Here is an 18298-nt window from a genome sequence, read left to right as displayed (position 1 = left end):
TCACTTAGAGGAGAGTTGTCCCATTAACCATTTGGGACACATATTATTCCTTGCAATAGTAAAGGGGTTGGTGTGACATTAAGTATTCTCGATTGCATTATGCTAGAATCGACTTTGGGTTCAACGAATTACATTAAATTGAGTTGTTGATGGAAAAGAGCTAAATAAATAAAGAATAGATGATACTTCATATCTAATGATCTACTCTATTTATATGTGAGCTTGCCTTGCCCTAAAGGTTCAAAAATGTCATGGGTGATATCATGGTCTTATCATATCAATCATCATGATAGGTTTGTGCTTTAGCATATGGTGGCTCCTAATTAAAGGAGTCATTGCTTGCTTGTATGCTTCTATGTCTGGCTGGATTATAGGCCTTGTTGAATGAAGTAGGCGAGTCTAAGTCTTGGGCAGCATCTTAGTTCTCTCAAATTGGCTGATCCATTAACTTATTAGACCACTTGTGATTGATCCAATATACATTTGACTACTAGAGTGGAACACATACATTCCATTTTTAAAATTAACATTTTTGTCCCCTAAAAGACATTTATATTAGAAAAGGTAGTAAGATGCACAATTGAATTTTATTAATCTGAAGCATAGATGATGGTCATTTTCATAACTAATTAGCAGATAAACTTGATTACGCTCTCATTGGGAGAGGAAGGGCGAGTAAGCATATACGATTGTCCTATCGTGGATAAGGTGCTTGCCAAGAAGTATAAAACCATAACCAAGTCAATATCTATGATTGAAGTTGGAAATTGTAACCATAAATGTATTTAGCTAATAGTGGAATGATGGAGGGAAAATATAATTTAGCTAATTTAAAATTAGTAAAAGATTAAATAGAAAACAAACTTCGACTTATTAGGGAAAAGCTTAGGGGTCACAGCATCCGAGAATAAACAAAAATTGATAGTCAAAAGTTTGTATCTATACAAGAATTTTTACACTCTAATACCAGTCGTGGGTGAACATGTGCATGACAATGTAGGATCCCATTGCATGAGGTAAAGGGTTTGAAGGAGCTTTAACTTTCTAAAATGCCTCTAAGGCCTTCCTCTTTTCCTATTTTGACTTATATTTATGTACTCAAACACTTTACCAACCTTTCTATCTCTCACTTCTTACTCTTCTAGTCTATTTGGTAATCTTAGGATATCAACACATGTTTGGTTAACACAACTTAATTAACTATCTTTCAATGACCTTTCTTTCAAATAAGCTCAAAAGATATTTTCCATAGGCTTATATTTTAACTTATTGAAATAATCTAACAAGTGCATATATAGTAAAGTCATAAACTTGTGATAATCTGTTCTCATAATCCCAAATAAGATCTTCCTAAGCACTTCCAAACCCCTTTTGTATAAAAAATCAGTCACATTAGGAGCGTGTCTGGCTTTGATTCTTTTTAGATAAAAAAAGGTGTTTTCAGGTTTTCTTCCTTTAGAAGCTCATTGTCTTAGCTTTTGGTTATACCCCTCTCTGGTCCTTTTATGTTGGGCTCATTTTATACGGCCCTTTTCAGATTTCTAAGCCCATTAATTAATTGTTTTACCTAAACGCCCCTATTTAACTATGTATAATTAACTAGAATGCATTGGAAATAAAGAATGAGTACTGCATAATTATGAATGGTACTTGAGTTGAAAATTGAAATACACCAATTTTGTGTGCAGGTTCCTCTCACTCTTCCAGTTATTGGAACGTGGGAAGAAGAAATAAAAAAATATACACCATTAAAGTTTTTGTGTGTCACATATTAGAATCTAGACTTAGTATTAAATGCAGTACTATAAAGGTAGTTCATCCTATTAAACATATTAAATTAAAATAAGTATATTAGGTCTTGTTATTTCTCTTTATACTTCTCCATCCTATATTTCTGTCTTCTACTTAACTAATTGTATGTTACGATTTTCTCAATTTCTCTCTATTTTTCATGTTCAAGGAAGATCCATATGATTGAAATTAACATTAATTTTATCTGACATAATATCATAGATGCATTAGCAGGTAAGGAAGGTTACTGTATTACTGGAGTGCTACTTCATTAATTTTTTGATAATAGAAAATGGTGAGCATTTTCAAATGAACTTGTGGCTGGTTTTAGGATGCAGGAGTGAGATCATTTAGAAATGACTTAGATTTGCATTTGATACTCTCCCTTGGAAAAGTGAATGATGATGCAGGTCGGATATTATTGACTGAAATGAATAATTACCCGTGCATATATATTAGCTAGTTTCTGACCTGGTTTCACATGCATATATATTAGCTCCTCATAACTTCTTTTATAGCTTGCCAAAAGAAATAGCTTGGTGTCCTTTTCATGCAGCTATATATTAACAAAGATTTAGAGTGAAACTGAGAGAGACAGGTGCATTGGACAGTGACCTGTAGGACACCATGGCAGAATCACACCCACCTTTGGCCAGCTAGAACTATACAAAGTTAAAATTGTTTAATGGGGTTGTAGATATATATATATATATATATATGCTTCATCCCTCAGCTGGTCTTCAACGTTCCATTTTATGTAACCACCTAAGCAAAGGTGAGACTGAGAGAAATTTAGTAGTCTTTTGCATTGTTAGGGCAGTGAGCATTAGGAGCAACTTTGGACCACTCTACTCACACCTCAAAAGATACTCATACCCAAATATCTGCCATATCTTTTATAAGGACTAGTATAGCTCGTAATCCCTTAAATAACCACATGCACTATGTATGTAGTAAGATTCTTAGGGAACGCAATCCCAAAACACTCACTCTTCTATATATCTCTGCTCGTTTATAGGGATGGGTCTTGGCACTCAGCAGCAAGCAGTGACAGTGAGCAACCAATCCCGTTTTGAAAATTGCCTCAAGCATATTTTATAACAATCAAATTGGTGTTTTAACGTCACAAATACAAATGAAAAATGACAGAAAATCCAATGAAAGAAAGAGTGGGAGTATCATGTTGGGTTATAGATTCTGCAATGGTGATGGTGCCTATTCCTTAGAGAGATTGAGATCTCAATTAATTAATTAACTAAATGAAATATGCTTTCTTTATTCAAAAGTGGACCACTTTTGTGGTTTGAGCCAGGCTGTTATTGTTTGTTGCAAGGGTGGGGATTGTGGACCATGCTGCTGAGTGCTAAACAGTAATGTTTCCATTACAGGCAACAATTACGATTTACTGAGACCAACACAAACAGACACTACAAAAACCAGCGTCTTTTCGCACTTGTCTTTTCAAATTTTCATTTTCTACCAGTTATAAAACTCTATATTACCCATTTCTCGTGGTAATGAAAGAGTCATAACATCCACCACAGTTGAATTCATACTGATTTAGTGCTGCTTTTATCCTTTGATTCATGTTTCACCAGTTATAAGCTGCCACTATGACAGTAACAATTCATTTCATGGTGTTTTAATTTTAACCGTCACAAATAAAAATCACATTAATTTTTTTGCCAATTTATAACTGTCGCTAAATACAAGCATTTACTAAAACATATATGCTTGATCACTATAGTAAAATTTGAAAGGGATAAAAATTTCATAAGGAAGATCCACACTTTTCAAAAAAAGATAACTACCTAGTTTTTGAAGAATCTTCCTTATGGTTTTGGGACATTCTCTCCCCCATTCACCATCTGTTAGCGACAATAGCTATTTTACAAATCATCATTACATAAACTTTTATTTCTCAATTATGTGTAGATAAGCTATTTAATGTAGGTATTATGTTTACAAATCATCATTACAAAAATGAAAATCTTTCTTAGCTCACACATCAGAATGTGAATGAATTGGGTAGCAACTACAAATCTACTATTGTATTATATATATAGTGTCAAATAGTTAAAAACTTGATATTTAAATATCAACCCTCATCTATTATGATGCATGCACTGCCATATACAATACCAAAAGGAAATTGACTCAAGGACGCAGCTGCAGTAACACTTCAATTCATTTTCCTTCTTCAACCTTGCCCTCTCTTTGTAAAAAAGTACATATAAAATACACAAGCTATATATAAAATAGATCATGACATAAATACTTTAGATGCCTAGATCTTTCACGTCACTAGCTTTAACTAAAACAAGATAAAAGGATTCCAAATTGCATTAATTTTTGTAACTAGAAAGTCATTTGGCTAACCAGCATCATCAATTTTTTCCAAGAAGTGGAAGTGTGCAGCTGGCACCTACCAGGTATTCATCAAGTGACAATTTTGCAAGAAATAAAAAGAGATACTTCATTAAATTTTAGATGCTTTTGCTTCTTCCTGATGCATATAGAATGTGTGAAAGTAAAAGTAATGCAATGCCTATGTAGCCATGCAAATGGTCCCCTCATAAAGCACCCTTACCTTTTCCTTTGGCTCATGTTCACTAGCTTTCTTTCCTTATCACAGTGACACAGACAGAGAGAGAGAGAGAGAGAGAGTAAACCAAACTCAAATAAAAGTAATTAAAGATACGATTCTTGTAATATACATAGAAAACACACTCTATCCTGTGTCTATGAACTGCAAAGTGGTTGTGTTGGCGTGACAATATTCAATTTGCATTACTAGGGACCACTTTTTACCTCTTTTAATTTGTTTTCATTTTAATAATTTCTCCAATGAATTTCTACTCCTCTAATATTCCATCACTTATAGATAAGATACATTAAAAGTTCAAACATAATGGACAAAAAAACCCCTCCAATTTTCACATAGTTCTTTTAATTTTTCTCCTCAACTCTGCTATATAATAGTGACTCTTCTTAACCCTCTTCTCCATCCAAAATTCAAAACCCTAGAATAGTAGCAGCTAGCACTCATAACAGTTATTATTTCCTCCCTTCACCCTCAATTCCCATTATCATAACCTTGCAACACTTTTTATTGATTATGCTTGATTTCCAATGTGAAGCATGCACCACTACTAGTTGAAGCTGCCAGCATGATCTTAACTTCTCTCCTATGTAAGGGAAATATTAGATCATGTGGCAGTTTCACCTTGTTGTTGGTTCCATGAACCCTAGTAATACCTATTTGTGTTTCTCTCTTATATACATCTGTTTAATTAGTACGCAGTTCCTAATTATCTCCTTGTTTATTCTCTCATCTGGATTTGCAGGCTTTTTCCTTTCTGGTATACCTGTACGCTCATCATTTTTTTGTTCCCTTGTTAGAATTCTTTGGATAAAAAAGATATAATGAGAGATATATTTATGATTATTTTGTCTTCTGTGCTTACAGCGTTAAATTGAATATAGCCTTTTGAGGTAAGAAAACTTAATCGCGTGGTTGTTAGGGTTTTGAAAGACAGGAATTGTTTTTGTGCGGCTCGGTGCAATGCATTCAAGATCCACTTTATTTTATGCTTTGGTGACTGAGCCTCCCTAGCATTGGAATTCTCACATACAATTCTTCTGTGTTAAATTTATCAAATAGGGTTTCTTTACCATTATCCCTTTTCTTTTCTTGATGGGGATGAAATTATGTATTTAGATTTTAGAGTTCACCATCTGGCTTATGATATATGCTTTCTGAATTTTCTATTATACCACGCATTTAGTATAATTATTATATGTTCTAGATTTTCCTCCACTGAGTGAAGGTAAATTCTTAGTTTAACTAAGTTATCTTGTTAGGACTCATCCCATCATCACTTCTAAACGTGGATCAATTTATTATTTGCATACTTTTGCTCATTCAAGAAAAGTTATTTATAGGTATTTAGCATTTGCGATTTTTTTCCTCATGGCATTATGGGTGTTAATTAACCTGTGTTTGTTTTCACTTAATTCAATTTTGTTTTTTATTGATAAGGAGTATAAGCAATATTTCACGGAAATTACAAAATAACATTGTTTTGAATATTCCAAAGGATTAATGATCCCCTCTAAATAAGAGAAAGATACTCCTACAAACTAGGTTTTGACAATGGACCAAGATCCTAATATGATTCATAATCACCATTTAATTGATTGAGTTACCTTGTTTAAAAATGACATTGTTTCTCTTTATCCATATCTCCCACAAGATAGTGAACTAAGTTAACACTCAGCTTATGTTTCTCTTTACTGAATTGACTTATTATGTTATTTAAGCATTAAGCTGTGTTACTGCAAACTAAATCTTGTAATTATTTATATAGCTCACAGCACATTGAGTGACATCAACTTGAGCAGACACACATGTGTGATTTGTGTGTTTTGCTTGATCCGAGTAAGATATACTCATATGGGACAAAGTAACTATTCCATTGCTCAAGTCATGCAGATTGTACTTTCCTCATCTGGATTAGGTTTTAATCATGTGCTTTGGAAGTTTCATCTTAAACTTTTCCAAGCTACTTCTTTTAAGTAAAATAGGATTTCTTGCAAGTTCTCTACAAACAACAAATGAATTTCAAGTAATAACAAGGTGTTATATCCAATGATGTCATCATCCCCAAGATGTATGCAGATTACTGGGCATAATTTATAATAGTCGCAAATGAACCACAATGTTTACATCATATATGATATCATCTTCATCTGGTTGTCGTAGGTGTACATGTATGTCTGCAAATTATAATACCAATCGTGAAAATGTTTATGTATACCCTTCCTTCTTCTTAACATATATTTTATTCATCTTTTACTCCCATCCACTAAGTACCATGAACAAGTACTAGTTCCTATGCATTCAACCTATTTTGCTGACCTAAACTTAAAACGAGTTATAGTGTCCAATTTATTTCAGTGTTATCATTTCTCAAAATATTAATTCAGACATTATTTTTTCAAGAAAATAGCTTAATATCATTTTACAATATTAACATAAAATCAATATTATTTTTAAAATATTAAAACCTACAAAATTTGTAAAATATTTACCAAGTACAGCACAAACATGGTGGAAATAGATATTAGATAGGGTTATGCATGGATGCAGAACTTGTGAAGTTTGGAATGTATGATGATCATGAAGTTAGTTGAGAATGAAAACTCCATCAATTAAGCAATACCAAGTTGATGCATACTAGATATTCTTCTTGCTTCTTGTTGGGGGTTTTTGTGATTTCATTGGTAATGTTTTGATTTCTGTCCAATTTAATCAATTTTCCAGTATATAGTTATTATTCATACACTCAATCAAAATATGCACTCTTCATATTATCATATATATTACCCAACAGAAAGTAAAAGTAAGAACATAAACTCAGACAAAGACTAAGGAACTAACAAACAAACAAGTATCAAATTTAAGACAAATCTGCATGAGTAGCCATAGTAAACAAATCCTCCTCAATTTTCTCAAATCCTGCTCCACCATTCCCTCCCTCCACGAAACCAAATGCCTCCATGCACTTTCCATCACAATGGGTCCTACTCCTATCCCAAACCAATCCATCTTCCTCCACAACAACATCATTTCCTTTTATCTTTCCCTTGGTCAGCTACTTCATGCACGCAACGTGTTTGCCATGTTGCCCCAAAAAACTGTTGTCTCTTACAACACCATCATTGCTGCCTATAGTCGATGTGGGAATGTAGATGATGCTTGGAGCCTGCTTCGTGACATGAGGGGTAGTGGATTTGTGCCAACACAGCACACGTTTAGCACGTTGCTGTCTTGTGAATCCTTGAATCTTTCTCAGGGTCTTCAGTTGCTTGCTTTGAGCATTAAGAGTGGAGATTTCGATGCCAATGCTTTTGTGGGTACCGCTTTGTTAGGCTTGTTTGGGAGGCATGGATGTTTGGTTGAAGCCTTTTTCACATTTGAGGATATGCCTTACAAGAGCTTAGTGACTTGGAATTCCATGTTGTCTTTGCTGGCACGTAATGGCGCTGTTGAAGACTGTAAGGTTTTGTTTCGTGATCTAGTGAGGTTGGGGATTGCTTTGTCTGAAGGTTCTTTCGTGGCCGTTTTAACTGGACTTATTGGTTCTGAAAATGATTTGAAATACGGTCAACAGATACATGGTTTAATGACTAAATGTGGGTTTGATTGTGAGATAATTGCTGTTAATTCTCTTATCAGTGTGTACGTCAAGTGCAAAGCCATGTTCATGGCGAAAAGATTGTTTGAGCAGGCTCCTGTTCAAAATGTTGTGTCTTGGAATATGATCATTGATGCATTGGCAAAAAATGAGAGACCTCAAATGGCGTTTGAGCTGTTTTTGAATATGTTAAGCAGAGGATTGAAGCCAAGTCAGGCCACATATGTAGCTGTTATTGACTCATGTACCCGTTTGGAAAACTCAGTACATGGAGAATCTGTCCATGCTAAGGTAATCAGAAGTGGTGTTGAATCTGATGTTGTTGTGGGTACTGCATTGGTAGACTTCTATGCTAAATGTGATAAATTGTTATTCGCCCATAATTGTTTTAATCAGATAGAAGAGAAGAATGTGGTTTCTTGGAACGCTTTGATGTTGGGTTACTCAAATATTTGCTCTCCTACCTCAATTATGTTGTTACGAGAAATGCTTCAATTGGGTTATTTCCCTAATGAGTTTTCATTTTCTGCTGTTCTTAAGTCATCATCACTTTCACATCTACATCAGCTCCATGGTTTGGTTATAAGAATGGGGTATGAGAATCATGAATACGTGTTAAGCTCTCTTATTACGGCTTACACTAGAAATGGTCTGATAAATGAAGCACTTTCATTTGTCAAAGAATTTACTGATCCACTTCTTGTAATGCCATCTAACATCATTGCTGGAATCTACAACAGAACTGGCCAGTACCATGAAACAGTAAAGTTTCTTTCGTTGCTTGAAAACCCTGATGTTGCATCATGGAACATTGTCATTTTGGCTTGTGCTCGGAGCAACAATTATAATGAAGTTTTTGAGCTTTTCAAGCATATGCATACTACAGGGATCCATCCAGATAAATATACATTTATGAGTGTATTAAGTGTATGCACCAAACTTTGCAGTCTGCCTTCAGGGAGGTCTCTTCATGGACTTATTATTAAGACCAATTTAACCTGTGACACTTTTTTGTGCAATGTACTAATTGACATGTATGGGAAGTGTGGAAGCATTGATAGTTCAGTAAAAGTTTTCAAAGAAATGACATACAGAAATGTTATTACATGGACAGCTTTAATCACTGCCCTTGGGCTGAATGGTTATGCTCGTGAGGCACTAAAGAGATTCCAAGACATGGAATTGATGGGATTGAAACCTGATGCATTAGCTCTGAGAGCAGTACTTTCTGCCTGCAGATATGGTGGGTTAGTAAGTGAAGGGATGGAAATATTCAAGCACATGGGAACTATATATGGGATTCAGCCAGAAGTTGATCACTACCATTGTATGGTAGATCTCCTTACTAAAAATGGACAGATTAATGAAGCCGAAAAAATCATTGCGAGAATGCCCTTCCCACCAACTGCCAATATATGGCGTAGCTTCCTTGAAGGATACAAGAGGCAAGAAATTGTAAATTGACATGTACATCAAAACCTGATTTTCAACATGTTTTATAGTTTGGTTTTGCAATGTCCTTCAACTCTGTACTCTGTCCTGAAGTGCATATTCACCAGTTACACAGCATGAAATTTTGCATGGTAGAATGTTAAAATTGGATTGAGCCAGTAAGTTAAACTAGTTAGACCAAGAACTAGGTTCCTTTCCAATCCTAGTTAAGTCAAAAATGGATTGTGGTAACTATATGTCATGATTATGAATTGTGATGTTGTATTACAGACATTAACTACGTACCACACCAGCAGAAAATTGTTCTTTTTGCTTATATATTTGATTAGTTATATATAGAGATGCCTGCCAATGAAATTTTACACTAAGTTGATTCACTTTGCTCAACGTCTATTAAAGGCCTTCAGGCAAAATTCTCTACAACCAAGGTTAGCACATAAAATAGAATATTTCTTTACAATGCCACATTTGACAACATGTCTCGGAATCCTAATCTAAGCCTCTAGAACCATAATCATGGATCTATCATGACAGACCTTATCATTATGCATGTACAGAGGTAATATGAGGTGAACATTCCATTCCATTCCATGATTGTTTTCATTGCATCTACCCACTTGATACCTACCATCTTGCATTGCTAAGCAAGCATTGCAATCTAACAATAAAACATTACTCTCTTCACATTTTCTTTCAAGGCTGGCAATGGCTTCACACCACACTCTCCACCTGTTCGAGTTCTGTAACCATGGCCAGCATTACCTCCACCTGTAGAGCCATTCTCTTGCATATCTGGTTCCATGTAGAAACGAGCACGAAAGGCTGCTAAATGTGCATAGTATGCTGGAGGAACTGCACAACAAAGTCCAGCCAATTCAGTTATAATTTGTCCTATACTATTTGAAACTTCAACCAACACAAATACAATGAAGAAGCGAACTATAACATTCCTTCCTTGAGAAATTATTGCATGATCCACGATCATGTGGTGCCAAACATAAACAACATGAAGTGTGTCCATAATTGTGAGGTGCCATGTTGCTATTAATCGAGATTGGACCATGCAATCATGTTGTAAAAACATTATAGCTTCTTTAACTAGTCTTAAGGTTGAGGACCAGGCCAGGCTTCAAGAATCATTAACTGGGAGCGAAAACTGAAAAACAAGGTACCCTTTACAAAGCTGGCTTACCAACAGATACGGAGCGTGTACACCTAGCATATGTATAGCAGAGATTGTTGGTCAAAGACTGAATTCCATCGGCTGTGAAGTTGTTTTCATCCCATAGAACATGATAATGAGCAGGCCGACTTGTACCCTGCATCATAATAGAAAACAGTTAGCTTAGTTTAGGAAAATCAGTGGTTTAGAAATTCATAACATGTGGTAGCTAGAAGCTCTCCATGATATTACAAAATGAGGCCTTCAGTTTCAATCTGAACTCATCTTTAATTAATCCTCACATGTTAAAGTTAGGTCCATATCTAAGATGGACTTGTAAAATAAGCATGAAATAAAGATGGAATAACCACAATGCTGATAAAGATTGATATTTTCAAGGACCTAAATTCTAGCCTTGAGGGGCAACCTTGAAAATATTCGTAGAACAAGACCAGGTGAATTGTTTTCCATAACATCCGACAATAGACTTACAGAAAACTAACAAAAATCTTATTATTGATATTTAACTGTTATTTTCTCACTCTCCCTATAATTTTTTTTGGTTGAGCACTCTCCCTATAATCTTGACTATATGAACTGTGATACCAAATTTTTTTCACGATCATAAACCCTGGCATAAAGGGGAGAAAAGGCTATACTATACCTGGATGCCAGCATGACTACAGAGATAAAAATCAAATTCTGTTGGATGGCAGATTTTAGTATCAACAACAGTCCCTAAAAGACAATTTTATTAGACCGTCATTTTTAAAAAATGAATGATTCAGAAATGCATTTGTGTATATAAGCATTTCAGGAATGTTTAACTTACCGGGCAATATATTCCCACTCTTATCTGTACTGGTTCTGTCCTTGTGGTTGTTAGGGAACAGCCGAGTATGGTGTCTTTTTTGTATGACAACGAAAGTTACTGGAGGCTGATAGTTTGGTTCTAAGGAAGCACATGCCTATACAGATATTGCTTCTAAAAACACATGTTTGTACGTATAATAAAGACAGAAATTTACGGTAAGAGTAAGCAAATGATTCTGACCTTCCGGATCGCATCCAACTCATGAAGTAGAATCTGGTAAAACTGTCCTTCACTTACACCATCCCTGTTCATAGTTCATCATTATATACTAGTTGCTAGCACTTTTCTTCAAACTAGAATGTTTTAGTAAGTCGGGTGCCTTCCTAGTAGATTATACACATGTGAATTTGGATATTGATTTTAATGGATTATGCCTAAAATATATGAATAAAATTAGACTGTATTTAGTTCCACCCAGATGCATGGAAAAACCACTCTGGATGTTTTAGGTGCTTGATTTGACAACCTATAAAATGGCACCATAAATGAATGTATTAAGTGCATTGTAGTATAATTACTGAAACTACTTTAAGACCAATGCTGAATTAGGGATAGAGGAAAGTTAAACTTCAACCTTCTAAAATCGACAACAGAGGTTCAACACATCCATTATGGATGTTGCATTGTTATCTAAACATACGGACCTGTAAAATATAATCCTTTGTGGCTTCTGTCCTGTTGCCTTTCGAAAGGAAACCAACAAATCTCTGCATGAAAAAGGAAATGTGAAAATGAAATAGTCTGAACTAATGCAAACGAATCCCATCATACAAATAAAAAACAACCAGGGCAACTACGAATTAGATAATTAAATTTGTAACTGTTACCGAATCATGCCACCACTAATTGTGCCACGAACAGGATCATGCCAAGTTTTGTACAAATCTTGTATAAGCTCCTGCCTATGAGCTTGAGCGCACACTAAACCGGCATATTTTGTCACCTCAGGCCAGTCTTGGGATGCTACTACCTATAGTTTGGATACCACATTAGTTGCCAAAACCCTCAATGACCATTGCCAAAATTCAAAAATAAGATAGATAGATTAGACAAGTACAGCTGCTATAGAGGGACTAGAATCTTCTCCATTTTCAGGGTGAGTAACATCTGCTCCAAATATTATGGTTGGTATGTCACTAACCAATGGTATTCTGCAACTTATAGCATCTAGAAGAACAGTGTTTCTACCTCCCATCTGCATCAGGAAGTGGGAAAATTATCACTATTTAGTTATTGGAAGCATTTCTGGGAAGTGAGAGTAATTTCAACGCTAATATTCAGAGAAAAAGACAAGGTTTTAATGTGATTGAGAGCAAACAAACCTTAACATTAATCTTCAGAGACACATTAGCCAAATACTGTTTAGTGATCTTAAAGACATGCTTTGTCAGACAGCATTGTGAAATTAAACCAAGGTCGGTTTCACAAATACGCTTGAGATCACCTGAAAACTTAAGATGTTTAAATGAAAATTCTGCATTTTAATTCAGAGCATGTCTTCTGATTCTGTCAACTCAAACAAATTGCAATTAGTGATTGATAGTACAATCCTAAAAGAGTTATTAGCAACCGGTGTGGCTTACCATATAGAGACCCATTGTTGTCGGGCAATATTACTAACAAAAGCTCCAGTTCTTTTCCTTTAGTTTTGTTTGCTGATGCATGGTAAACATGCTTCAAAGCTTTCTCTACCTGCTCTGGCTTGGCGTTGTAGATGGGGATTACTGGGTCTAGATTAAATTCCTAAAAGGAAAAAAAGGCCATGTTACTAAATCTTGGAAACTTTTGTTTCTACACTCCAACCACAAAAGGAAACGAGAGAGATTGAAAAATACCATGCCAGATACTTGACACATTTGAGCAAGCTCGTTGCAAAAAGTGCGAGCAACACTATCTTGCACACTCCGCGAAAAATTTATGCATGCCCACCGGCTAACAGTCATTCCATTAATCATTTTCTGTGTCATTCAAGAATTATGAGACACATAGATCAGTATTGCAAGCTATGACATGAAAACAAGGCCAAACAAGAATAAGATAGACCTAGGAGTTTCGTAACATCAAGTAAATTCGGCCAAAGATTTGAGCAGAAGATGTCATGTTTACAAAGGAATTTTATTAACATCATTTCATTTCTTTGTCTGTCTTTAGAATATGACAAGTAATGAAGACTTAATAAATATGCATTGGGCCAAATCAATATAACTTCAATAACTGCTGAATAATAGATAATTGTAATGTCAATGTACACAGTACAATACCTTGTTCATCATATTCCACTGACCAACTTGGGGTAAACAGTTCTTTTCTCTCCCACTTTCGTGATATTTAAGCTGCACTTCGAAAGCGTTTCAAATCAATGAATAGTAGGAAAATGATAAATTATATCATCAGTACATCACAAACCAGATCTATTGAAGGAGAATCACATTACCCAAGGGGCAGGAAGAATTCGTGCTTCAACGGAAGCTAGTTTTTCACTGATTTCAATCCCAAATTCCTTTGCATAAGGATCTTCATTGTAAGCATTATGGTGAACAGTCTGCATGTATCACCCCAACAAAAAAAACTTCATTAATAGAAGACTCAACATTATCAATATCATAGCTAAACTCACTTTTCCCAAATCAACTTAACTGATGTATCCAAGGTTTCATTTTTCATACAAGACCTCCATAAGTTTTCAGCCATTTTATAAACATTCCAATTGCAACATTATCTGAATCAATGTTATAGTTATATGAAACTTGTATGATTTTGACATTCTACGAGTTAATGACACACATAATGATTAAATCACTAGAAGATAAATCCACTAAGTACTTCTAGAAGAAAAACCTTTGATTTTGTAATTATTCTGCAATCAGACATCAATATGTCCTTAAATTTTATTGAGACGGTTCAACACCAATACCCGTAAAATATCATTTTCCCGATCACGAGGTCTCTGGCAAGTAACTTTCAGGAGAGCAGTAATTTGCTTCTCATTCAATCTTTTTGTATAACGTTGCCCCTCAACAATTTTGCAGGCCTGGGAAACCAGATGCAAATAAATGAGTAAATAAAAGCAGTATCAAAATGTTGAGTGGTTACTTCAATTACTAGGAATTTTTCCTACCTCCATGGGTAGATAATTTGCCTTCTTTTGGTTTCCTACTTGAAGGCAAGGAAGGTGAGTATATTGAATAGTGAAACCATACATCTCTTGGAAGTATTCAACTACTGACTTCATAGTTGAGTTCTCATCAACAGGAAACCTAAAGAAACACATCTTTCTTGTTAAGTGATCTAGTTGTAAATCGTTACGACTTCTGTTTTTTAGAAGGAAGGTTTAAGAAAGATAACTTACACAAGTTCTCTTGTTGGTTGAGAAGTCAACCCTGAAACACGATATTTTCTTCTGACACTTCCTCTGTGTGTTACTTCAACTTTAACTCCTCTAAGGGCTTTTTTAATCTGTTAGACATCACAAAGTAACTCATTAAATTGATCGATATTGACAACGTAAACAATGAAGTTGGCAAGCTATGCTTATATTACGAAGTACCTTAATGCGATCAGAATCGGACAATGGCCTTGACAGTACATCTTTTCCTAATAGCTGACCAACAAAGTCTACCACAGGAAGAGGCTCAATGAATGCAGCAGATGCCATATCTATTATATGCAAGAATATTATAATTAAGAGAAATTAAAGGTTAAATGACACTCATTATATAATCAATCAATCAATGGTTACTATATACCAATATTGAGGGAAAGACCCATCTGAGTAGGCCTTATGCTCTGATAGAATCCACACCATGACTCCAATCCCTCTCCAAGGCGTTGTGGTGCTCTAATATCGGGTGAAAAGAAGGACCTCCCAATGGGGCAATACCTTTAGAGATGCAGCATTTGTAAGATAAACAAGAACCTTCATTCAATTAACATTTCTTTAACCTTTAAGTTCAAATCCACATCTACCTCTTATTTGATAGCTCTCTTAGAACAATGTCAAGGATTTGAAGTGCCTCGTGTGGTCCATCAGCACGCTTACCAGCTAGAAACTGTCCTAAGTGATGCAAGTTTGCCTTAGCAACAAACTTGATCACCACCTTATATTCTCTTTCCTTTCTGAAAAAATGGTCCATATGTTAGTTAAAGTTGAACTTATTCAAGCACATTAGTTGAAATTGAAGTTATTCAAACACATAATCATAACTATTTTTGTTAAGTGATTGATTCTCCTCACTTGGGGACATGTACATGTACTCCGTGATCTTGATCTACAATGTTAATCTTAAACTCTTTGAAGGTAAAGGGAAGGTGGCCTGCAGTGTACAGACTTTTTCTGCCATCATAAGCTGGAAGCCTCATCCCTAACTCACTCTCTTTGTACAGCCTCACCAATTCTGCTATGATGGACCTGTTCACTCTTCTCGAAGACACTTCTGGGGTAATAGTAACCTGCAAAATCATAATCATAAAAATAGTAATAATGGCATTAACTAAATAAATAAAAGCAAAGGCAACAATAGGAACAATAGCCTCAGTTTAGGCCTTATTTAATAGTCTCATAAATGATACTAGAAGAAAAGGACTGCAATAGCAGAATCCCTATAAGAGGAAAATCACAGGATGAACTTAAATGCATCCTGCCATAGAGAGGGCCCAATAGTTGTGTCACTTACAAAATCTACTTTTTTTTCTTTCTTTCTTTCTTTCTTTTTTGATAAATATGAAGGAAAGGACTTACATCATAGTGGTTCAAGTCCTTGTCTGGGAACTCTGCAAAGAAGTGGTTAGCCTTAACAATACATTTTGTTCCAACTTGTCCATACCCAGGCCTAGGAGCAAAGCTGGAAGACTTGCTTGAAGTAGGATAACTCATATTAATGTCACCATTTTCAACACTTCCATTTGCAGTAGTAGTAGTTGTTGTTACTGTGGTTGTTGTCATAGTGCAAGGCCTGCAGCTTGGTCTTGTGAAAATATCTCCTTGATCAGATTTTCTGCCACCTCTGCCTCTTCTTCTTCCTTTGTTCCTTTCCTGAGGTGAAGTTTGGCTTTGGTTTTGTTGTGAAGGTGGTAGTGAACCTTTTCCACTTTGGGTAGCTTTGTGTGCCTTCTTAACTGCACTCATAGGGTTCTGCAAATTGGTTTTGATCACAAGGTGTTGCTCTGAGCTTTCTTTCATTTGCCTTAAAGGCATCTTGCCTTCTTATACTGCAATCCATACACAAAACCACACTTGTCATAGGTGACACAGCAAGGTTCACCAAAAAATCAATATCATAGGATCACTATTCACTTTTAGCTTTTGCTAATCTGCTTATTTATGTTAACAGTATCAATTGTTTCAGCTAAGAAACAAAGATGGGAAATGCAATTAGGTAGGCAGAATGAGAAGTACTAACTACCAAGTGTGCAGTGACAAGAACGCTCAATTATTTCTTTTGATGCATCAAGTGGGAAATAATTTTTAAAAAAGTAGAATATAGGTAAAGGTGAAACAGAAACCTGGCATTGTTTAGGAATACAAGCATTACCATTCTTTTGCAAAACTGAAAATCAAAACTATTCACCCTTGTTTCAGCAAGCAAACCCAAAAATGGTTATGGTACTATAGCCATAGAGAAAAGTAAGGCAACAAAAAAAGTAAATTTTGACATCAAAGTCTTCTGCCCTTTTGCTTGAAAAGACTAGAAGAAAAGAAATCTCAATGCAAATTTGCAGCTCAACACATTGGCTGTGGAACACGAAATATCAGAAAGAGTAAAAAACAGAAAAACATGTAGATTTTTCAGTGAGATTAGACATATTGGAAAACCATAAAATAGAAATGTCCAGAAGAGAAAACAAAAGCAGTTAGTTGTTTTGGAAGGAGAGGAGCAAATACAGCCACACAAGAAAACAGAAAAAAACAATATAATAATAATGAATGAGATGGATTGTGAAGATAAAGATGAGACAGGAGTAGAGTAGCATGGAAAAGAGAAAAGAAGAAGGAGAAGAAAACAAAAATGAAGTACAATATCCTAAGATAAAGAGCAGACATACATTGAGAAGAATGAAAGAAGAAGGTGGTGACTGAACTAGTTACAAGTTGAACTAAGTGAAACAAGAAGGTGGTTATTAAAGGAATGAAAAGGAAGTACTAATATGTTATAGAGTTAATAGAGTTATAGTGTGTGTGATGATGAAGATGAATCTTATAGAGGCATGCAAAGAGATCACGTGTAAAAGACTTTTCATGCTAAACCAACAACATATACACTTCTTTACTATGCAGTTGAGAATGAGAATGAAGATGGATTTAAGTAAGAAATAAGAATAACATACATAATTATTTTTAATTAAAGTGAAGCGATGACCCACAGAAGGTTTTTCACTTTCATATAAACAATGAACCTAGCTAGCTAACCTATGATGAACTTTATAACATTTGTTCCATCACTTCAAAAGCATGTGAAGACATTACTCTCATTCTTATAATAACTTTGGTATATGCTAAAAGGTGACTACCAAGTTAAAGGCATCATTTAGATGGAAATATCTTGGTACAACTTTATTCAATAATAATAATGCCTTATTCACATCCATATACAAAAATACTAAATAAAATCTAATGCATGTGATCTTGTCCTTGGAATGAATATGACCGTAAAACAAATTTGATTTAAGGCCAAATTTTTTGCATATATGAGTCCCCCTTATTAAAGTGCCAAATGATTGAAAGAAAGTAAAACATGACTAAATCATCAAGTGTATGTTTGATAGACACTTGAGTAATTCTTCTTTTCTCTCTTTACAAAGATATATATATATATATATATA

General features: G+C 35.0%; 2 protein-coding genes and 1 long non-coding RNA gene across 6 annotated transcripts; 2 read left to right on the top strand and 1 right to left on the bottom strand.

The window, feature by feature from the left end:
- On the top strand, positions 4728-5703 carry LOC109354655. The gene is made up of 2 exons (XR_002108582.1): positions 4728-5161; positions 5261-5703. It is a non-coding gene; the product is annotated as an uncharacterized LOC109354655 (long non-coding RNA).
- On the top strand, positions 7371-9455 carry LOC109353892 (pentatricopeptide repeat-containing protein At3g58590). Its single transcript, XM_019596252.1, has one exon. The coding sequence runs from the start codon at positions 7371-7373 to the stop codon at positions 9453-9455; it is 2085 nt and encodes a 694-aa protein (XP_019451797.1).
- LOC109354857 (protein argonaute 10-like) lies at positions 9809-17597 on the bottom strand. 4 transcript variants are annotated; one of them, XM_019597638.1, is made up of 22 exons: positions 17553-17597; positions 16218-16687; positions 15714-15928; positions 15446-15595; positions 15226-15359; positions 15027-15136; positions 14829-14935; positions 14598-14736; positions 14394-14510; positions 13914-14021; positions 13741-13812; positions 13315-13437; positions 13063-13222; positions 12802-12923; positions 12537-12674; positions 12307-12449; positions 12124-12186; positions 11660-11723; positions 11438-11573; positions 11270-11343; positions 10636-10762; positions 9809-10295 (listed from the first exon to the last, which is right to left on the bottom strand). In XM_019597638.1, the coding sequence occupies exons 2-22, from the start codon at positions 16671-16673 to the stop codon at positions 10102-10104; spliced, it is 2952 nt and encodes a 983-aa protein (XP_019453183.1). In that variant the 5' UTR covers positions 16674-16687; positions 17553-17597; the 3' UTR covers positions 9809-10101. The 4 variants fall into 4 exon arrangements, with proteins under 4 accessions (XP_019453183.1, XP_019453184.1, XP_019453185.1 ...); XM_019597639.1 differs by lacking the exon at positions 17553-17597 and adding an exon at positions 16982-17508; XM_019597640.1 differs by lacking the exon at positions 17553-17597 and adding an exon at positions 17011-17508.

This window comes from Lupinus angustifolius, chromosome LG08 (genome assembly GCF_001865875.1).
Source record: "Lupinus angustifolius cultivar Tanjil chromosome LG08, LupAngTanjil_v1.0, whole genome shotgun sequence".
Lineage (NCBI taxonomy): Eukaryota > Viridiplantae > Streptophyta > Magnoliopsida > Fabales > Fabaceae > Lupinus > Lupinus angustifolius.
This window is presented reverse-complemented; position numbering and strand designations above follow the sequence as displayed.

What these genes read in the sequence shown, in the direction of transcription:
- LOC109353892 (XM_019596252.1), top strand. Translation starts at nt 7,371, where the DNA reads ATGGGTCCTACTCCTATCCCAAACCAATCCATCTTCCTCCACAACAAC.
- LOC109354857 (XM_019597638.1), bottom strand. Translation starts at nt 16,673, where the DNA reads ATGCCTTTAAGGCAAATGAAAGAAAGCTCAGAGCAACACCTTGTGATC. An exon ending in CAACCAACAAGAGAACTTGT is followed by an intron (nt 14,737 to 14,828) that starts GTAAGTTATCTT and finishes GTGTTTCTTTAG; the next exon opens with GTTTCCTGTTGATGAGAACT. An exon ending in CTAGTCCCTCTATAGCAGCT is followed by an intron (nt 12,450 to 12,536) that starts GTACTTGTCTAA and finishes TCCAAACTATAG; the next exon opens with GTAGTAGCATCCCAAGACTG.